This window comes from Octopus sinensis, linkage group LG6, assembly GCF_006345805.1.
Source record: "Octopus sinensis linkage group LG6, ASM634580v1, whole genome shotgun sequence".
NCBI lineage: Eukaryota > Metazoa > Mollusca > Cephalopoda > Octopoda > Octopodidae > Octopus > Octopus sinensis.
Genome location: NC_043002.1, coordinates 109,320,547 through 109,344,336, shown reverse-complemented (window position 1 = coordinate 109,344,336; position 23,790 = coordinate 109,320,547). Strand labels below are relative to the sequence as shown.

At 37.8% G+C, this 23,790-nt stretch overlaps 1 protein-coding gene across 6 annotated transcripts in view; it reads right to left on the bottom strand.

The window, feature by feature from the left end:
• The window catches only part of LOC115213037 (zinc finger protein 879-like), a 61,294-nt gene that overhangs the window by 13,163 nt on the left and 24,341 nt on the right, over positions 1-23,790 (bottom strand). For 2 of the 6 annotated variants that reach the window (XM_029782373.2, XM_036504219.1), the window contains exon 2: positions 1,057-2,612. The exons of 1 other annotated variant lie outside the window; for it this stretch is intronic. In XM_029782373.2, coding sequence (XP_029638233.1) covers positions 1,454-2,485 — 1,032 coding nt within the window. In that variant the 5' untranslated portion in view covers positions 2,486-2,612 and the 3' untranslated portion in view covers positions 1,057-1,453. Of the gene's footprint in view, positions 1-1,056; positions 2,613-5,099; positions 5,299-5,923; positions 6,282-17,061; positions 17,115-23,790 lie in introns of those variants that run through there. 3 more of the 6 variants (XM_036504221.1, XM_036504222.1, XM_036504220.1) reach the window with 3 other exon arrangements.

The window sequence follows — 23,790 nt, the reverse complement described above, 5'->3', positions numbered from 1 at the left end:
TGTTTGTCGGAGCAAATTTTTTCATTCACAAAATATACTTTCGAAAATTGGCTATAATAATGTAGCATTCTACTCGCATTGCTGTGAAGGTATGATGTTATGGAGGGAAAAAAAGGTAGGAGAAAACAGTTACAGGTTTATAAATGTAAGAAAATGGGTAATTTTAGCTTAATAGCAAGACAGAATTTTTCTGTGTTTAGTGGAGCGGTGTCAACTTAAGGATGTACCCTGTGAAATGTGGTGTCTGTACTGTTCCTTGTAGGTTTGTACGCTTGGGTTTGTTAACTATAAGAATAACACTGGTCAGCAAAGAACTTGTCCCAAGGGAAAAAATACCTGTATCTTATAAGTTGTGATTTGCTGATCTATGATTATGAGATATTGATGATAATATTTTACTTTTACTCCATTTCATTCATACAGGCAAAAACTCTCACCTGTTTTTTTAAGATGAATTTATCGTTTGTCACTCTACACTTCATTACCATTAATGTCTATAACCTCTGCATCTTCACTTATTCATTTCAAACTTTTTTGAATTTTCAATGTAATGCAATCCACAATCTCTTGAAAATGTATTTAGCAAAATATATTTGAAAATGAGGGTGGGGGTGAAATTTTCGTGGGTTCCACCCACCACACATCTCTTTGGGACATATTAGGTCACTGGAATTCAGTCAACGAAAAAAAAATACATAATAATCTGATATTTTTAGTTATCATGTCATGAGTTAGTTGGCCTTATCTATCTTCATCCTTTCCATGCTAATCCAGGATTTACTTGTGTAAAGGGGGCAGATCCCAATTTGCATCATTCTCTATGATGGCCTTATATTTAGTCCTGGCTCCTTTCTACACTTAGACTCTGTCCCTTTGACACCAGCCAGAGACCTGCATGCAGTGGATGAAGTCTTGTATGTTTCCCTAATTCTGTTGGGTTGCTAGTAGTAGTAACAACAGTTTTTTCACTCAAACCATATATGATACATGTGACCGAACAAGTAACATTAAAAAGAAAGATTTACTAAAATTTCCAAGAATATGCTGAACATATTATAAATATTAATAGTACTTTAATAACATTCATATACATAAATTCTTTGATACAAATATCACAAGATGCTTTTATATTATGTTTTCCTACAAGTTAGTGGTATGGTTTATCTCCATCATTAAAAGTACATTTATGAGTAGATAGATAATCACTGCAAGTAAATGATTCCCCACACATAACACAGCTGTATGGCTTTTCCCACTATGAGTACGATTGAGTTAGAAAATGTTTTGCTACAGATTTCAAAGTGGTTTAGATTTTCTCCAGTGTGTAACCTGCCACTACTGGAAAATTCCTTGCCACAAACTTCACACTGATATGGTTTTTCTCCAGTATGAGTGCATTTCTGAACTAATAGGACAAACTTTTCAGAAGATGCTCTCTCTCACACATTTTATGCTACAGTGGCTTTTCTCCACTATGAATATGGATATGAGTTTTTAAGCTGGTCTTGTGTGAAAATTTTTTTCCACATATTAAACAGTGATATGGTTTCTCTCCTGTATGAATACGTCTGTGTCTCATTAAACTACTACTTGCTGAAAATGCTTTGCCACAGATTTCACAGTGATGTGGTTTTTCTCCAGTATGAATACGTTTGTGACTTACTAAGCTGCTGCTATCAGAAAAGTCTTTTCCACAAACTTCACAGTGATATGGTTTCTCTCCTGTGTGAATTCGTTTGTGTAATGTTAAGACATATTTTTCAGGAAATGCTTTCCCACAGATTTCACAGCGGTGTCGTTTTTCCCCTGTATGAGTACGTCTATGCCTTATTAAAGTACGACTACTCGTAAACCCTTTCCCACATACTTCACAACAACATGGCTTCTCTCCAGTGTGAACTCGTTTGTGGACTGTTAAAGACTCTTTTACAGAAAATGTTTTACCACAAATTTCACAGTGGTAAGGTTTTGAATGCACACCTCTGTGTCTTTCAAAGTTACTCACATTAGAAAATGCTTTCCCACAATCATCACACTTATATGGTTCCTCCCCAGTATGAATACGTTTATGTCTTGTTAGATTATTTACTTTAGTAAATGATTTGCCACATATTTCACAATGGAATTGTTTTTCTCCAGTGTGAGTAAGTTGATGACTTTTTGTACTACTACAATCTGAAAATGATTTTCCACAGATTTCACAGTGAAATGGTTTCTCTCCAGTGTGAGTACGTTTGTGTATCTTTATGTAACCTTTATAAGAAAATGATTTTCCACATATTTCACAGTGAAATGGTTTCTCTCCTGTATGTGTACGTTTGTGTTCTGTTAAATAAGCTTTTGTAGAAAATGCTTTCTCACATTCTTCACAGTGGTATGGCTTTTCTCCAGTATGAGAGCGCCTATGAATAGCTAAATTAGACTTTGTAGTAAGTAATTTACCACAAATACCACATTTGTAACGTTTGCTCACTTTCTGAAACATTCTCTCAGTTAAATTTTGCAATTTTATTTTCTCATTCTGAAAACATTGGTTGATAAATCTCTCTACCCTAACACAGCAGATTGGCAGTATCCTCTGCAGAAAATCTTCTTTCAAATGGAAATATGTCCTGAAAGAAAAATAAAATAAATATTAGATACTAATGACTAAAAAGTTGTGAAATGAGTTGCTATTTGTGTGGTAAGTGATTGACTTATATTCTCAACAATATCTCAATCATAGATCAGCAAGTCACAACCTTTCTTCATGTTGTCTCTGTTCAGGATCAATAGAATATTCCCTAAGTCCTTATCATTATTATCTAATATCTGTTTTTGGTCCTGGCAAGAGTCGGACAGTTTGACAGGAAGCAGCAAGGCCCCACCAGGCTCCATTGTCTGTTTTGGCATGGTTTCTACAGCTGGATGCCCTTCCTAATGCTCACCACTTTACAGAGTGTATAATGCATTCTCCCCGAAGTAAACATTTCTACAAAAAATGCTTTCCCCCATTTGTGGTAGGTGAGAGTGTTATTGTCTTATTTGACAGCAATAATTAACAATGTTTTCCCACATATTTCAGAGTATGCTTCTATCACCTGTTTGAATACATCTGTGATTAAACAAACTGACCAATCGTTCACAGATTGAAACTAGGTAGAATTAGATAAATAGAGGATATCATTTAACATGGTCAGAAGGAGCTTCATAACAACTATGTAGAATTCTTTCCATTATCACCTTTCAATGTTTTTGGCTATTTCAGACACCGAGCTAGCTGATTCCTGGGCGTACCTGGCTTAATGCTTAGTGACATATCTATATTCACATTCTGACACGGTTAACTTTGCCTTTCATTCTTTTCGGTCAATGAATTGAGTACCAGTTGAATACTTGCATTCATGTAAATCCACTGGCCCCTGCCCTCAAACTACTGGCCTTGTGCCAAAATCTGAAATCAATAATTCTTGTTATTTTGAGAACAGATAAAACGCAAACTTCTCTAACAGGATATCTGTTTTATTCCTCAGTCTTTAGATGGAAGAGAGATCAGAAGAAAACATGACATATGTAAAATCATTGTTATAGATATAGATATACTTGATGCTGAAGAATTACGAAAAAAAACAACATTTCTGCTATTTGGGACAGTGTTTAAGTAATACTCTGTTGGAGGTACTGTCATGGGCCCATGGTCACTGGATTATTTCCATTCAGTATTACTGTTTTGCATAATTATTATCAGCAAAGTTTCAAACATTACCCTAAATCCTTCCAACGAGACAAATATTTTTGTCCTTAACTATTCATATGTGTCTAAGAATCTCAGAAGAGTGTCATGCAAATAAAGTAACAATTATTGTTTGTTTTAGTTGAAATAGAACCGAATCCATTAATGTTTTTCTTCTTTCAGTCAGTGGAATGTGGCCATGCTGGGGTACTGCCTTGACAGGTTAGGTTCAACTCAACACCAGTACTGTTTTTTTTAATCTAGTATTTATCTTCTTGGATCTCTTTAGTGGGAGTGTAAGTTATGGTGACATAAACAAACCAACACTGGTTGTCAAGTGATAGAGAAGAGATAATATAAAAGACACACACACACACACATATATATATAAATATAAACATAGTCGTGGCTGATGCCTCTGTCACAGAATAAGTACCCTTCTCAGTGTCAGGCGCTATTATCATCAATAAATATCTCATAATCATAGATCAGCGAATCACAACTTATAAGATACAGGTATTCATTCCCTTGGGACAAGTTCTTTGCTGACCAGTGTTATTCTTATAGTTAACAAACCCAAGCATACAAACCTACAAGGAACAGTACAGACGCCACATTTCACAGGGTACATCCTTAAAGTTGACACCACTAAACGCAGAAAAATTCCGTCTTATTATTAGCTAAAAATACCTAGTTTCTTACATTTATAAACCTGTAACTGCTTTCTCCGACTTTTTTTCCCTCCATACCAGCTTACCTTCACAGCAATGTGAATAGAATGCAACATTATTATAGCCAATTTTCAGGTTTTTTACTGTCTTCTACAGAAAGTATATTTTGCGAGAGAAAAAAATTTGCTCCGACAAACATGAATAACAGTAATTTACAGAGGAGAGGTTAGTTAATAGCGTTGACCCTTAACGGAAAGTCTTTTGTCTAAATTACGGTATGAGTACCATAGTTTAAGATCGCCAGCCTTTTTTATATCGACACAGGACACAACACAAATACATTTTGCGCGTGAACGTCCTTATTCGTCGGATCTACAAACTCCTCTCGATGCACAATCATTTCGTGAGAGCACATACCGTCATTTAGGCATCCAATATTGCTGTAGGATCGCCGGTCATCACTCGCAATGTGACTCTCCCTGGGAGAATAGAGCAAGTCTGTACAATACGATCAGGCATTTTTTGGAAATCCTTTCAATGCCACCGAAAACCCAACGGCCAGCTAGCGGTTGCCCATTGCTATCAACTCCGACAATTTTGGAGAATGATTTCGGTAGAAGAACGAGAACTTAATTATCTCCCGTTTAATTTGTATTTACTTCTTTCATCACCAGATACTGAAAGCTTGCTCAATGGATAAATAAACGTTATCTTACCTTAATACATTTCTTCTCCTGAATAACTACCCATTCTTAGTATCGATCAGAAACATCAACTGCTAAATAATTCTAACGCCGTCCACGAGGAATCGGTAAAAGCATGGCCAGAGACTAAGATGGCGGTGTTATATATGAAATCAAGTCACGTGGTCTACAGGCTAAGTTTTCTTTCGTTCTTCATTCGACAGAAAGTTTCGCCTGAAGTTCTGAGTTTCGGATAACGTGAAATATATTTCTTTATTGCACACAAGGAGCTAAACATAGGGATTAAGTTGATCACATCGACCCCAATATGCAACTGGTACTTTATTTATCGACCCTGAAAGGATGAAAGGCAAAGTCAACTTTGGCAGAATTTGAACTCAGAACATAAGACAGACGAAATACCTATTTCTTTACTACCCACAAGGGGCTAAACACAGAGAGGACAAACAAGGACAGACAAACGGATTAAGTCAATTACATCAACCCCAGTGCATAACTGGTACTTATTTAATCGACCCCGAAAGGGTGAAAGGAAAAGTCGACCTCGGCGGAATTTGAACTCAGAACGTAACGGCAGACGAAATATGGCTACGCATTTCGCCCGGCGTGCTAACGTTTCTGCCAGCTAGCCGCCTGAATAGCGTGACATATTTTCTGTGTTGTTATTGTGCCGATGCAGATATACCATCTCTTGCCGGAAACCCTTAGGAGTTGGCCCTTTTGGGATTTTTGAAATAGTAGTACAATATATTTGTAGGCCTTCAAATACAAGTCGCCGATCATCTGTGCGACATTGAATTCAAAATCCATTTCGGAGGTTGAACAGATAGGCATACCATTAAAGTGAATCCAGAGGCTTAGCCTAGTAATGTACATGCACGTTTTAACTAACCATAATTATGAGGGAAATATCACCGGCTAGCTCAGGATAATGGGGAAATCCACATTAAACAAGACGTCTACATACCAAACAACTAGTAAATCTATGAATGTTCACACTGAAGGGAATAAAGATTTTTAAATATTATCATAATTTATTCATCTGACTACATTTGATGCAAAGAGTGCACAAGTGTGACTCCAAACGATCATATTTGGTGCTACATGCAATCTTTGGTGTGTAAATCTTTCAGTTTCCATACATAAGATTCTGTACTTGCATTATGACCCTGCTTTTGAGGACTAAAATTAAATTTGGTGAGATTCATCTTCACATGAAGGTCTTTTATCAAAATATTGATGAAAACAACAGAATTTCTTTCCATTAAGATCAAATTGAAATCTTTGGGAAATATGGAAAATGTATGAGTGAAGTGGATCCGGTCTTTACAACAAGTTAATTGATATTATTGGAGTTTTGTTGTTGCTTTGAAATTTTAAACACCTATAGAAGTGGCTAGTTCATTGCTAGAAGATTGGGCACATGACTTGCTGAAGATATTTTCCAGTGTAGTTAGAGTTAGTACAAATTGATACTGAGTTAAGAAGGTGGTTAGAAGGTAAAATTAGATGAAGAGAAGGCTCACAATAAAGAATTATCATTTCAATTAGTTGTAACCAAAGTTTGCTAGCTCTCAGCATGTCTGAGCATTTGAGAAGTGGTAATAAGTTGGAGTTTTCCTTTCAGAAGGAGTTGCTTATCATCAGGATCAAAAAGTTAAACATTAATCAGGATACACACAGAAAGACAGAGAGAGAAAAAATATTGAAGAGTTTGGTGAAAACAGGGAATATTTTTGTGCGATTGTGATAGAAGGTAACTGAAGGGACTTTGTTAAGAGTTATTGGCCTTGGTATGTTTGCAGGCAACTGAGGTACTTAAGACTGTGTGTGTGCATGGTGGATTGGAAAGAAACAGTTAATGCAATGGAGCTGGATGCAGAGCCTTTTCCACAGAACTACTCTGAGAACAACATTGAGAGATGGAGGGAACAAGGAATCTCCATAGTCACTAGTGATCCTTTTGGTATACAAAGATTAGTTGGAGTTTAGGAACTGGGTAAGGATTATCTAGTTTGCAGGGATGGGTGGTTTGATTCAAGCATTGTAGTTGCTGTTTTGTGTTTGAACGGCTGGAGTGATGCTATGGGTAAAGCATTCAGGGCCATGTGGGATATGTACGGACATCATCATCATGTTTAACGTCTGCTTTCCATGCTAGCATGGGTTGGACGATTTGACTGAGGACTGGTGAACCAGATGGCTGCACCAGGCCCCAATCTGATCTGGCAGAATTTCTACAGCTGGATGCCCTTGCTAACGCCAACCACTCTGACATACCTAAAAGAATTATTGCAGTCACCAGCTTTGATCTTTCTAATGGATCAACAGTGTATTCAATTCAATTCAATTTTTATTGGCTCAAAAAGCAAAAGCAAGGCCATGTAGGGGGACAGGGAGGGTGGTCATACAAAGAGTTCAGGCCATTTCTGGTCAAGAGAGACTTTGAACCGAGCGGTCATCGGCATCTTCAGTATCTCGTCTGGCAGCTTATTCCACAGATCCGCAACCCGGACGGAGAAAGCCCCTCTCCTTCGATTGAGATGAAATCGTCATAGATAGAGCTTTTCGAAGTGACCCCGCAGCCCACGCTCTGGAGCAGGAGTGAAGAACAGCTCTTTCGAGAGGTTACACTTTCCGCTTATGATGTTGTGAGCGAGAATGAGATCACCACAGCGTCATCATTTATTGAGAGAATAAAGGTTGAGCATCTTCAGCCTTTCTTCATAAGACAAATGCTTGAGACCAAGAACCATGCGGGTAGCCAGCTTCTGGACTCTTTCGAGATGATGTATGTCTTTAAGGAGATAAGGAGAAGAGGCTTGAATCCCGTACTCCAATATGGGTCTCACCAGTGTGACATAGAGTGGTAGGAATATGGCTGCCATGAGCATTCCAAATGACCGTCAAATCAAAAACAGAATTCCGCATGCTTTGTTGGCAGCATGGACACATTGGGCCGAAGGCGAAAAGGAAGAATCCACTAAGATACCCAGGTCCTTTACTTGGTCGGTCTTCTCCAGCAGCAGACGACCCGGCTCGAAATCAAGTTGAGTTGCAGGAGAGGAGCCAACAGGTAGATAACAGCACTTTGACACGTTCAGACACAGGTCCCATTCATTTGACCATCTGCGAGGAGCGACCAGTTTGACATCATCGGTAAATAGAAGGGTGTGTTGCATGAGGTCGTCGGGCAAGTCATTGATGAAGACTAAAAACAATAACAGCCCAAGCACTGAACCTTGAGGCACGCCTCTGCTTGCACTGGAGACGTCGGACAGTGAACCATTAACTTGGACTTGGAAGGAGCAATCTGAGAGGAAGGCACCAACCCATCACACAATATCCGGATGGAAACGATATGCTTGAAGCTTCACAAGTAATAGGCGGTGGTTAACCGAGTCAAAAGCTTTGGCAAAGTCCAATAAAACGATGTCAACAGCATCACCATCATCCAGGATACGCATCACCAATTCTTCCATTACCAGTAAGTTGGTCAAGCATGATACCAGGATAATTTAAAAAAACTAATGGAGCTGTGGCTATTCAGCTTACTTAAACTCCTTAGAGGTTCAGGTTATTGTGATGAAAAAAAATGACCAGTTGACTTCAGAAGTATAAAGATAACTATGGGTTGGGTCTGCAGGGTGAGAAAGATATAAAGACTATTTGGAATGACTGTAAATGAGTTATCAATGGATGGTTTTCAGGAATAATGGCAATACAGAACTATAGGGAAGTTCAGTTCCTGTGTCTACATGTTCAGCCAGTGGTGATAATTTATCTAGATTTATAAGACAATCGAAACTACCACACGACCAGATCCATAACAACCATGATAATATAATCAATAGCATATCCTCATGACAACCACGGGGCTTTACATCAAAATGTTATAATATTGTTATACATAATGATGGTCATATTTTGCCAATTAAACACCCTCTATATATTTGGTCTTCTCTTCAGCTTTATCATTATTCTAGTTTCTTTCTTACAGCTCTTTCATCACACATCCTGTGACCTCTTCAGTAACTCTCTATCCCATGTCTCTTCTTGTTCTGCTTATTCCATTTTCTATTTCTGTGGTATGTATCTTTTTATGCACAACAATTTGCATCTGTATCTGAGTGTGTTTTTTTGTGTGCATATGTGTATGCTTACTACATTGTTTGTACCTGTTTTTTTATTTATTTATTTTTCTTTTTTAGCATGTCTTGTGTGTGTGTGTGTGTGTGTGTGGGTTTATGTATTATAGTGTATGTCTTTAGTCATCAGGCTGTGCAATGTGATGGAGTGGGGTGATGTTAAATCATTCATGTTTCCTGCTGAGGCTCAGTCCACCTACTACTATATCTGTGGCCTTCATAACCTGTCTGGTCTATGTGATAATATTTTCTAACATCTTAAAATCTATGTTATTCACCAAGCCTTTATGTCGTAATTGAGCATGTTGGTAGAGCACTGATGAGCTTTTCTCCTCCTTCAGCTTCCAGCAGTGTATGTTGTTGTCCTGTTTCTCTTCCATACCTCACTACACCTTATATTATAAACTACATTCCAAATTTTACTGTTTATCTGTAGGTTCACCCTACACACTATACAGTTGCTCTCCTTAAAGGTGTTTTTTTCAAATTGCTATGTTCTGCAGATCTTGGATTTTACTGAGTTCCATCACCTCTCTGCAACTTTAATCCATTGATTCATTTTACCTAAGGTTTTCTCAAAAACATATCCTAGTTCACCTACTCTAATAATACTCTGGTATTTTTAGTTATCATACCACAAGTTAGTTGGCCTTATCCACCTTCTTCATTTTTTTCATGCTATCCAGGATTTACTTGTGTATAGTGGGCACATCTCAATTTGCATCATTCTCTATGATGGACTAGTACTTCGCCCTGGTTCCTTTCTAAACTTAGACCCTATCTCTTTGACAGGAGCCAGGTAACTGCGTGCAGTAGATGGAGTGTTTTATGTCTCCCTAATTCTGTTGCATTGCTAACAGTAGTAGTAGTAGTAGTAACAACAATTTTCTCACACTAACCACATCATATGATACATGTGACCTAGCAAGTAACATTAAAAAGAAAAATTTACAACAATTTCGAAGAAAACTTTTTACATATCATAAACATTTATAGTAATTTAATTTCATATAAAGATTTATCTCTATCATTAAAAGTACGTTTATGAGTAGATATATAATCACTGTAAGTAACTGATTCCCCACAAATATCACAGCTGTATGGTTTTTTCCTCAGTATGAGTACGATGTGTCTTATTAAAGACCTCAAGTTAGAAAATGGTTTGCCACAGATTTCACAGTGGTGAGGTTTTACTCCAGCGTGTGTACGTATATGTCCGTTTAGGCTGCCACTACTGTGAAATTCCTTGCCACAAACTTCACAGTGATATGGTTTTTCTCTGGTATGAGTGCATTTATAAATTAATAGGACAATTTTTCCAGAAAATGCTTTCCCACAAATATCATGTTAGTGTGGTTTTTCTCCAGTATGAAAATGGATATGAGTTGTTAAGCTGCTCTTATGCGAAAATTCTTTTCCACATATTAGACAGTGATATGGTTTCTCTCCTGTGTGAATACGTCTGTGACTTTTTAAGCTACCAGTTTCAGAAAATGCGTTGCCACAGATTTCACACTGATGTGGCTTCTCCCCAGTATGAACACGATTGTGTTTCTTTAAGCTGCACCTCTCAGAAAAGTCTTTTCCACAAACTTCACAGTGATATGGTTTCTCTCCTGTGTGAATACGATTGTGTGATGTTAAGAGATATTTTTCATGAAATGCCTTCCCACAGATTTCACAGTGATGTCCGTTTTTCCCTGTGTGAACACGTTTATGCCTTCTTAAGGTAATATTCCCTGGAAATCCTTTCCCACATATGTCACAAGCATATGGCTTCTCTCCAGTGTGAACTCGTTTGTGTACTGTTAAAGACTCTTTCACAGAAAATATTTTACCACAAATTTCACAGTGGTAAGGTTTTGAGTGCACACCTCTGTGTCTTTCAAAGTTACTCACATTAGAAAATGCTTTCCCACAGTCATCACACCTGTATGGCTTCTCCCCAGTGTGAGTACGTTTATGTCTTGATAAATCACCAAGTTGAGAAAATCTTTTGCCACAAATTTCACAATGGTATTGTTTTTCTCCAGTGTGAATAAGCTGATGAATTCTTATATTATTAAACTGTGAAAATGCTTTGCCACAGATTTCACAGTTGTATGGTTTCTCTCCAGTGTGAGTACGTTTGTGTGTTTTTATATAACCTTTAGTGGAAAATGATTTTCCACATATTTCACAGTGAAACGGTTTCTCTCCTGTATGTGTACGTTTGTGTTCTGTTAAATAAGCTTTTACAGAGAATGCCTTCTCACATACTTCACAGTGGTATGGCTTTTCCCCAGTATGAGTGCGCTTATGAATAGCTAAATTACACTTTGTAGTAAGTACTTTACCACAAATGCCACATTTGTAACGTTTGCTCACTTTCTGAAACATTCTCTCAGTTAAATTTTACAGTTTTATTCTGTCACTCTATGAAGACATTAACTGGTTGATAAATCTCTATTCTAACATAGCAGACTTGCAGTATCCTCTGCAGATAATCTTCTTTCAAATGGAAATATGTCCTGAAAGAAAAATAAAATAAATATTAGTTACTAATGACAATTAAACAAATATTACATAAATCCCTTCATTAATTCAAATATTTTTCTCCTTCACTATTAATATGTATCTAAGAATCTCAGAAAAATGTCATGGAAATATAGTAACAGTTAGTATTTGGTTTAGTTGAAAAAGAACAGCCTACTTTAGACATGAAATGCACGAGATAATTAATGTTATGGAAGACACTAAATGTCCAAGAAGTTGCAAAGCAGATCACATCTGGGATACCATGTACACGTTAAGTGTAGCTTAGAAGGTCTCTAACCAGACAATCATTGTTAGACTAAAGCTGGTTCTGTTTTGCCCAAAGAATCAAATGAGGCCATAGATGTTTATGAAGATTTGATCCTACCTTCACCGCCAACTGGACTGAGTAAAAAGCAAGTCAAGAACTGGTTGTCCACAGATGATGGTGCTCTTGTTGCTCCAGAGACCATCACTGAAGGAGAGAAACTAAACGAGATCATTCACGACATTCGGCATTCTGAGAAGGAAACCGAAGGAGATGAAGATGGCGATTCTGACGCTGTTGATGAAAGAGTTCCGGAGCTTCCAATACCAGGTGAAATGAGACACTATCTCACTCAATTAGAAAGTGGCCTTGAAACTTAATTTCAGTGACATGAAACTTTTTAGAACTCGTGAGGAAAAAAAAATCAACGCAGAGTTGCAAATGAAGAATCCAACAAAGCAAACAACACTCAACAAAATTTTCATTCAATGGCATTGTTTATCATGTTTTTCTTTGTGTATATGCATATGTACGCATTTTAATAACTACAAAAATTGCTAAATGATGAGAATGAGTAGAAGAAATATGGTCTGCCAAATGTCGACCCAACAGAGGGTCCAGTTATCTGTATTGACAGTACCTTGGTAGATAAAGCAATTAAGGGTATGAAGACAAGGAAAGACCCCAGCCCATCAGGAATCACTGCAGAGATGCTTAAAATACCTGGTGGTGTAGGCTATAGTCTAGACACCTGTATAGTCAATCAGGTGATACATGAAGGAGTCATACCCAATGACTGGTATAGCAGCACCATAGTCAACTGCTACAAAGGTAAAGGTGATGCATTAGATACGAAAAATTACAGAGATATCAAATTGTTGGATCAGATGACGAAAGTCACGGAGAGGGTCATAGCCTAACTAATTAAGGAGAGAGTTAGTTTAGACGAGATGCAGTTTGAGTTTGTGTCAGGGAGAAGCACCACTGGTGCTATATTTCTGGTAAAACAGCTGTCAGTAAGGTAAGGGTTGGCAATATAGTAAAGAATTCCAGGTAGGGGTCCACCAAGGATCAGTCCTCAGCTCACTCTTATTCATCATAGTCCTCCAGACAACAACAGAAGAATTCAAGACAGGATGCCCCAGGGAGCTCCTCTATGCTGATGTACCTGGGTAAGCTATGGACACATATGAGGTGCAGCAATATCAAAGGAAGGCTAACTGTGAAAATAGTTTTTTTGTGTGGCAGATAAACATGTGCAGAAAACAGTTTCCGTCACATGTCAGGTGGAAAAACTAGAAGCAGTTGATGGCTTCCATTACCTAGGTGACCAAGTCAGTAGCAGGAGTGGATGCTCTGAGAGCATAGCTGTAAGAATAGCTTGGGCGAAGTTCAGAGAGTTCCTACCTCTGCAGGTATCAAAAGGCCTCATGCCCAGAGTGAAAGGTACACTGTATAACACATGTGGGCGAACAGCCATGCTACACGGCAGTGAAACATGGGCTGTGATAACTAAGGATATGCGTAAGATTGCAAAAAATTAAGCTGGTATGCTCCACTGGATGTGTAATGTCAGTGTGCATGCACGACAGTGTAAGCGCCCTGAGAGAAAAGCATCAGATGTGATGTACAAGAGTCAACTGCACTGGTAAGGTCGTGCTGCGTATGGATGAGGACAGCTATGTGAAGAAGTGTCACACCCTAGCAGTGGAGGGAACCTGTGGAAGAAGTAGACTCGCCTATGATCTCTTTAAAGTAAACAAAATAAAAAATTTGAATGGCGGGGTAGGGGTGTTGTCATTTTTTTTTTTTTTGCATATTCGTCATCTCTGACATCTAAAATGTAGGAATCCGAAAAATTTTCAAAAGAATGCATTTCTCAAGGAGAGGTGAGAAACTGCATTAGCCATAAGAATTCTAAAAGCAATAAGTAAGCTGTATGAGAACACCAGAGTGAAAGGGATCGCTCCTGATGGAAAGACGGAATACTTTGAAGTCAAAGCCGGAGTATTACACGCTAGCACCTTATCTCTTCACCACCGTTCTGGACTATGTAATGTATATGTAGAACGTACGAGGGCAAGGAAGAACTGGGGTTCAAACTGTATAGGCAAAGAAGTAGACGGCATCAAGCGGGATCAGTAACTGACCTAGATTATGCTGATGACCTGGTATTACTAACAGAGAGGACAGATCAGGTACAGGAGGTGCTGAGCAGATTAAAGCAGGAATCAGGGAAGGTAGGATTGTACTGTAATGCAAACAAAACAGCTGCAAGTACTCAATCAGTGAAAGTGAGAGACGGTAAGTCGCTGAAGGTGGTTGAAAATTTCAAATACCTTGGTGCGTGGACACAAAGTACTTAAAAAAAAACATCGTAGCAAGGAAAGCTACTGCCTGGAGTGCATACCATAAATAGAGAAAGACGTGGAGTTCAAAGGAAATTGAAAGGGAGCTTGTTTCAGACAACAGTGGAATCTGTTTAAACTGGGCTGAAATATGGACGCTGACTAAAAGCATTGAACGGTTCTTGTACGAGGATGCTTAGAATGGCATTCAATGTCTCCTGGAAGAGCCATACAACAAACTACCAGGGACTACCAAAAGTAACATTGAAGGTACAGCATAGAAAGATGAGGCTAGCTGGGCACTATCAGACACACCGATGAAGTTGCTAACAAGCTAGTGCTCTGGCAATCAACAGAAGGAAAAAAACAAGAGAGGAAGACGACCTATATCGACAACTTGCTGGAGGATACTGGAATAGAAGGGGTACAGGAGCTGAGGACCATTATGGAAGATCGAGATGAATGGGGGAAAACGTGTGGAAACAGTCTTGGGGCGTCCTAGATGAGATAAGAGGTATCTATTATTTGTATAGTCTGTATACAAGGCAGTGAATTGGAAAAGTCAAAAACGGTGTATGTATTCAGGATTTAAGGGCACCGAATTTAAAAATCTAACCAGTTTACTTTGTCATGTCGTTTGGGACGATAAGCAAAGTACAAATCAAGAACTGGAATCGATTTCTCTTTCCTGCAATCAGATAAACGAAAGGGGAGACGACCGTTCACAGCCCGGTTAATTCTTCCAACGCTCTGGATACACGAAAGTCTCTAATATTTACCAGCAAATGTGAACCTGGAAACAGAACCACGACAGCCCAGTGTTAAAGAGATCAGCCGACATCAAACAAATATAAATAACAGTAATTGGTAATATTTAAGAAGAGTGGTCCCGGTGCGCGCACTCGCGCATCCGCACTAGCTAGTCGATCCTTACTTTGTGTTTTTGTTTTATTTACTGTTTAAAAAATTATTTACTTTGTGTTTTAGGCGGTGCTTCGGTATATGTACACACGTGACTTTGTTTACATTTCTGAAGATAACAGAAACCCTTTTCTCCCACCCCTAACCTTAACACAAACCCAAACTTTAAACACCCCCCCCCATATATAAAAAAACACTTTTTTGAAATGTATCCGGTACTTACACCTGTACATATACCAAGATTCGCCTGTTTTATTTACTTTGTTTTAAAAAAATTATTTATTTTGTGTTTTATTTTGCTAGGTAGTCGTTGTAGGATCGACTAGTCACGACTAGTTAGCGCGGATGCGCGCACCAGGACCACTCTTCTTAAATAGTACTCAGTAATTTACATTGGAGAGGTTAGTTAATTGGGTTGACTATTAAAAGAAAGCCTTTTATATCGACCCAGGATGGGAAACAATTATCGGCGGAGATAAAGACAATGGACCTTTGGGATTTTATTTATTTATTATATTTTTCCAGGAACCCACTATATTGAGTGCGGAGATTCCGAATCTGCAAGAAAATCTGCATTTCAAAATTTTAATCCCACACCCCAATTTGTTTTTAATTTTCACTTTAAAAAAAAAGTATGTTTCTCTGGCGCCTGTTTCATTAGAATATTTCGAGACACTATCTTGTCAGAAGAATGCCAAAAATTTAATAACTTAATCGATTTGTACATTATCTACATTAAATATAGAACTGTATTAATCAAAATGTGACTAAACCTTCATTTAATACCAACTTTATTATCAATTATATAGATAATTACAGTTATGGTCTGTAAAGAAAACTTATTTATCTGTACATTTTCATAAATGTTTCTCTTTTGCGATCCTTTGTAACGTTGATCGTAAAAGAGAAACATGAAAATGTACAAATAGATAGGTTTTCTTTACAGACCATAATTGTTATTATCTATATAATCTCTCTCTATATATAAAGCTGAAGTTGTCTGTGTGTGGCAGGTTTGGTAGCCTTCAACTAACACTATCTCCTCCGAGACCCTGCGGCGCAAGTTGACCAAAATTGTGAGTATGATAGTAGAAGGCTTGCTCTTCCTTCCGTAGAAGAAAAAAATTCAAATCGGACCATGTTAACGCCAAAAATTATTTACATCAAAAAGGTGCTTTTTTTCTATGAAAATCCCTATTTTTTTACGATTTTTTGACTGCTGTGTCGCCATTTATCGGTATATTTCAACCAGAAAAATGTTCACTTAAAGAGAATAACAAGCTACATAATGCAACATTTTCACTTTTCAAAAAATCCAATTCTAAAGGGTCGAAAAGAAAACAAGCCCGAGCAACGCTGGGCTATAACTGCTAGTTGATAATAAAGTTGGTATAAAATGAAATTAAATGAAGGTTTAGTCACAAATCGATTAAGTTAGTAAATCTTTGATATTTTTGTGACAAGATAGTGTCTCGAAACATTCTATTGAAACAGGCGCCAGAGAAACATGTGTAAATATAACCATTTTTTTTTTTTTTTTTTTCAGAATCATAATCTCCGTATTTTGCCACGCACCCACCAATTTTTTTAAAGTGAAAATTGAAGAAATTGAAGGGTGAGGGCAGATTCGGAATCTCCGTATCGGAATAGTGGGTTCCTGGAAAAAAAAAAAAAAAGCAATTCCAAATGGAGATGTGGTACATTGTCTTTACTTCAGCCACAATTACCTATTTTAATCACGTACAAAGATTGCCGATAAATAAACATTATCTTACCTTAATATATTGCTTCTCCTGAATAACTACCCATTGTTAACATCAATCATAAATAATTATAACTCCCGTTATGATTGCTTAGCTTCGCTAAATGCTTTGCGAGAAACTCGGATGGCGATGTTATATGAATTCTATTGGTCACTTCCAGTCACGTGGTCTACAGACTTTTTTTTTCGCAGCAGAAGACTTTCACGCGAAATGCGGGGCCGTATTTCGTCTGCCTTTACGTTCTGAGTTCAAATTCCGCCGAGGTCGACTTTGCCTTTCATCCTTTCGGGGTCGATAAATTAAGTACCAGTTACGTACTGGAGTCGATGTAATCGACTTAATCCGTTTGTCTGTCCTTGTTTGTCCCCTCTATGTTTAGCTCCTTGTGTGTAAGAAACAGATACATCATTTCTCGTCCGAAACCCTTTGGAGTAGGCACGTTTTCGATTTTAGAAATAGCAGTATGGTTAATGTTTACAAGTACACCGGCACGAAAAAAATCGCCTTTTATTTTTTAATCTTTCAGCGGATTCCTGTTTTCGATTACGGAGATTCTCAATATGCCAAAAATTACTTCCACCCCATCCCCAATTTTTACATTCTAACTTATTTTCGATTTTTTTTTTTCAATCTACGTGGGAAAATATGGATATTAAGAATATGGAAAAAAATTAATTTCAGGGCTAATGCAGTTTCGCACCTCTCCTTGAAAAAATTGGATCTTTACCTTTTGACCACAGATTTATAAAAAATTTTTTGTAACTAAACACTTTCAAACTTCGGACACTGGTAGAATGCGTCATATAAAACATCTTTTACTCTTAGCGTTTTTTAGAAAAGCTTATATTTGGGAAGTTATTTCACTTTCAAGTTGTCCTATTTCGGTAATTTCAACCAATCAATGACGTGTATTCAGCTGAATAAAATTACTGCTGTTGTTTGTCGATAACAACTATCGGCGGTGTATATTTCGTTTTTCACTGTTATTTATGACATCGTTCGTGTGTTTGTACTGGTTTTAGCTTTAAGGTTTTAGGGTTAGAGTTGTCAGAAGGAGTTCCTTATCATCAGGATCAGAAAGTTAAACATTAATCAGGATACATGCAGAAAGACAGAGAGCAAAAGACTGAAGGGTAGAGTTTGGTGAAAACGGAATATTTCTGTGAGGTTGTGAAGGTAACTGGCCTTGGTAAAGTTTGTGAAGGTATTGGCCTTGGTAAAGTTTGCAGCAAACTGAGGGACTTTAGGACAGCCTGTGCGTTTGTGTGCATTGTAGAATGGGTAGAAACCGTTTGTACAATGGAATTGATTGCAGAGATTTTTCCACAGAACTACTTTGAGAATAACATTGTTTGGGAGATGGAGGGAACTAGGATTCTTCATAGTCAGTAGTAATCCTGTTGGTATACAAAGATCAGTTGGTGTTTAGGAACTGGGTAAGGAGTATCTAGTTTGCAGGGATGGGTGGCTTGGTTCATTGTAGTTGTTTTGTGTCTGAACGGCTGGAGTGATGCTATGAGTAAAGCTTCAGGGCCATGTGGGATATGGACGGGCACATGTAAGAGAATGATAGCAGTCACCTACCTTGATCCATCTTCTGATGGATCAACAGTGAAACACAATAATAGGGATACTTAACACAACTGCAGGAGCTCTGTTCAGCTTACTCAAACTACTTAAAGGTCCAGGTTATTGTGATTAAAAAGTAATCAGTTTTGCAAAGATTGTTATGAGTTGGGTCTAGGGAAGCAAAACAAAGATCATTTGAAATGACTGTGAATCAGTTAGTGATGAGTGACAAGGGGAGATGAGTTGTTGTAGTGAGATGAGGACTGAGAGAGATTCAGGTTGAATTTAGTGAAGATGGCAGAAATAGTTCTTCATCTGAACAGTTGACAGGTGTCGTGATATGGTTATGTCTTGCAGATTCTTACACCTGTGACATTAGGTAGTGTTGGTGAGTGGTTTTCAGGAGCAATGGCAGTGTGGAATTATTGTAAATTTCAGTTCTTGTGTCTGCATCTTCAGCCACTTGTGATTCTTTACCTAGACTTACTAGAAAATCAAAAGTACTATGCCACCAGATCCAAAACAAGTATGATTATATAATCAAGTGTCATTTCTGAATACTCATTGTATCCTCATGACAACCATGGGGCCTCACATCAAAATAATATTATTAAGTTATAATATTGTTATACTTCAAGGCAGCAAGCTGGCAGAAATGTTAGTATGCCAGGTAAAATGCTTAGCAGTATTGCGTCTATCTTTACATTCTGAGTTCAACTATGCCTTTCATCCTTTCAGGGTTGAAAAATCAAGTACCAGTTGCATACGAGGGATCTATCTAATTGACTGGTCACCTTCCCTAAAACTTTCAGACCTTGGGTCTTGAGTAGAAAAGAATATTGTTATACATAATGATGGTCATATTTTGCCAATTAAACACCCTCTATATATTTGTTCTTCTCTTCAGATTTATCATTATTCTAGTTTCTTTCTTAAAGCTCTCTCATTACACATCCTGTGACCTCTTCAGTAACTCTCTATCCCATGTCTCTTGTTCTGCTTATCCCATTTTGTATTTCTGTGGTATGTATCCATATCTGTGAAACAATTTGCATCTGTATCAGGGTGTGTGTTTTGTGTACATATGCGCTTGCTTACTACATTGTTTGTACCTGGATCTTTTTTCTTCTTTGTCATTGTTTTTTATATATGGGTTTATGTATTATACTGTATTTGTTATCAGGATACACAGTGTGCTGGAGTGGGGGTAATGTTATTCCATTCAAGTTTCCTGTTGAATCTTAGTCTCTCTACTACTGTATGTGTGGCCTCCATATGTCTGATCTATGTGATAATGTCTTAACATCAATGTTATTAACCAAGCCTTCATGTTGGTAGAGCACTGATGAGCTTCTCTCCTCCTTCACCTTCCACCAATATGTGTAGTCATTCTGTTTCTCTTGCATATCTCACAACACCTAATACTATAAGCTACATTCCTCGGGTTCATCCTACACACTATACAGTTATTCTCCTTACAGGTGATTCATTCAAATGGATATGTTTTACAGATTTGCTATTTTATGGAGGTCTCTGGCCTTTCTACTACTTTAATACATAGATTCACTTTATCTAATGTTTCCCCAAAAATATATGCTCGTTCACCTACAGGGGTATCATCTACAACCATAATACTCTGGTATTTTTAGTTTATCATACCGTAAGCTAGTTGGCCATATCTATCTTCTTTGTTCTTTCCATGCTATTCCAGAATTACTTGTGTATAGTGGGCACATCCCAATTTGCATTATTCTCCATGATGGCCTTGTATTTAGTCCAGGCTCCTTTGTACACTTTGATCCTATCCCTTTGACAGTATCCAGAGAACTACATGTAGTGGATGAAGTGTTGTATGTCTCCCTATTTCTGTTGCATTGCTAGTAATAACAACGGTTTTCTCACTCTAACCATATCATATGATACATGTGACCTAACAAGTAACATTAAAAATGAAAAATTTACAACTTCCAAAGAATACACCACTCATATTATAAACATTTATAGCACTTTAATAACATTCATATACATAAATTCTTTAATACAAATCTAACGACAATATGGTTTTATACTATACTTTCCTACAAAAGTCAGTGGTAAGGTTTATTTCCATCATTAAAAGTACATTTATGAGTAGATATATAATCACTGCGATGAAATGATTTCCCACAAATAACACAGCTGTATGGTTTTTCCCCCAGTATGAGTATGATTATGTCTCATTAAACACCTCAAGTTAGAAAATGTTTTGCCACAGATTTCACAGTGGTGAAGTTTCTCTCCAGTGTGTGTACGTATATGTCCTTTTAAGCTGCCACTATTGGAAAATTCTTTGCTAGAAACTTCACACTGATATGGTTTTTCTCCAGTATGAGAGCATTTATGAATTACCACGACAGATTTTTCAGAAAATGCTTCCCTGCATATTTCACATTAGTTATGGCTTTTCCCCAGTATGAATACGTCTATGTCTTGTTAAACTGGTTTTAAGTGAAAATTCTTTTCCACAAATTAAACAATGATATGGTGTCTCTCCTGTGTGAATGCGTTTGTGTCTTCTTAAACTACCATTTACAGAAAATGCTTTGCCACAGATTTCACAGTGATGTGGTTTTTCTCCAGTATGAATATGATTGTGATTTCTTAGACTGCACCTACCAGAAAAGTCTTTTCCACAAACTTCACAGTGATATGGTTTCTCTCCTGTGTGAATACGTTTGTGTAATGTTAAGACATATTTTTCAGGAAAAGCTTTCCCACAGATTTCACAGTGGTGTTGTTTTTCCCCTGTGTGAACACGTTTATGCCTTATTAAGGTACGACTAATTGTAAAACCTTTCCCACATACTTCACAAGCATATGGCTTCTCTCCAGTGTGAACTCGTTTGTGTACTGTTAAAGACTCTTTTACAGAAAATGTTTTACCACAAATTTCACAGTGGTAAGGTTTTGAATGCACACCTCTGTGTCTTTCAAAGTTACTCACATTAGAAAAAGCTTTCCCACAGTCATCACACCTGTATGGCTCCTCTCCAGTGTGAGTACGTTTGTGTCTTGTTAAATTATTAACTTGAGAAAATGTTTTGCCACAAATTTCACAATGGTATTGTTTTTCTCCAGTGTGAATAAGCCGATGACTTCTTACGCTATTGAACTGTGAAAATGCTTTGCCACAGATTTCACAGTGAAATGGTTTTTCCCCTGTGTGTGTACGTTTGTGTTTCTTTATATAACCTTGATTAGAAAATGATTTTCCACATATTTCACAGTGAAATGGTTTCTCTCCTGTATGTGTACGGTTGTGTTCTATTAAATTTGCTTTCTGAGTGAATGTTTTCTCACATACTTCACAGTGGTATGGCTTTTCCCCTGTATGAGTGCGCCTATGAATAGCTAAATTACATTTTGTAGTAAGTAATTTACCACAAATATCACATTTGTAACGTTTGCTCACTTTCTGAAACATTCTCTCGGTTAATTTTTACAGGTTTTTTCTTTCATTCTGAAGACATAAATTGGTTGATAAATCTTTCTACCCTAACAGAGCAGACTCTCAGTATCCTCTGCAGAAAATCTTCTTTCCAATGAAAATATGTCCTGAAAGAAAAAGAAAATAAATATTAGATACTAATGACCAAAAGGTTGTGAAATGGGTGGCTATTTGTGTGGTATATATGATTAACTATTCTGAACAATACCTCAATTATAGATCAGCAAGTCACAACTTTTATTTAAGCTGTCTCTGTTCAGGATTAATAGAATATTCCCAAAATCCTCATCATTATTATTTAATGTCCATTTTCGATGCTGGCAAGGGTTGGACAATTTGACAGGAACCAGAAAAGTCCCCACCAGGCTCCATCGACTGTTTCTGTATGGTTTCTACAGATGGATACCCTTCCTAATGCCAACCACTTTACAGAGTGTGTAATGACTTCTCCATGTAAACATTTCTAAAAAAATACTTTCACCCCATTTGTAGTGGGTGAGAGTGTTATTGTGTTATTTGGTAGCAATAATTGACAATGCTTTCGAGTTGTCACGGAAACAACCGAGGTCTTGTTATAGTTTTGTAGAGTTAAAACGAAGGAACGCCCAGCATTGGTTGATTACTACTGCATCGTGGAGGCGCAATGGCCCAGTGTTAGGGCAGCGCACTTGCGGTCATAGGATCGCGGTTTCGATTCCCAGACCGGGCGTTGTAAGTGTTTATTGAGCGAAAACACCTAAAGCTCCACGAGGCTCCGGCAGGGGATGGTGGTGATCCCTGCTGTACTCTTTCACTACAACTTTCTCTCACTCTTACTTCCTGTTTCTGTTGTACCTGTATTTCAAAGGGCCGGCCTTGTCACTCTCTGTGTCACGCTGAATATCCCCGAGAACTACGTTAAGGGTACACGTGTCTGTGGAGTGCTCAGCCACTTACACGTTAATTTCACGAGCAGGCTGTTCCGTTGATTCGGATCAACCGGAACCCTCGTCGTCGTAACCGACGGAGTGCTTCCTTAAAAACTACTGCATCATTTTTATAAACTGTAAGTGAATCGGACCTTAAGAACACCGACTTAAAAATCTAGCTTGTTTACTGTGCTTATCATGTCTCCTGGGATCATACACTAAGTACGAACCAAGAACTGGTATCGATTTCTCTTTCCTGCAATTAAATAAACGAAAGGGGGCTGAAATTTTTTACTCGGTGTATGTGTATATGTATGTATATTACTTCAAAAGTTCCCGCAAGCCCATATGTAAAAAAAATATTTTTTTTTACGGAAATCGACGGAAAGGTCTACTAGAGACGAAAGATCGCCTGCCGGGCAATCCTTCAATATAACTCGACAAAACCAAAACAAACATTCGACTGTTTCCGTTATAATTCGACAGTTGCAGCGTGAAGGAGAAGAAAGCTAACGGTTTGTGTGCGTGGTGCGTGCTTAACTGTCACGGAGATATCCGAAGTGAATTGTCGAGTTTGTCACGGAAACAGTCGAGTGTTTGTTTTGGTTTTGTCGATTTACATCGAAGGAACGAGCGTTCACGGACAAGAAAATTTTTTTGAAACACTCTCCGGACACAGGAAACTTTCTAATATTTACCAGCAAATGTTAACCTGGTCACAAAACCATCACACCTATCCACGTCAGCCAGGTATTTAAGAGACGAGACAACATCAAA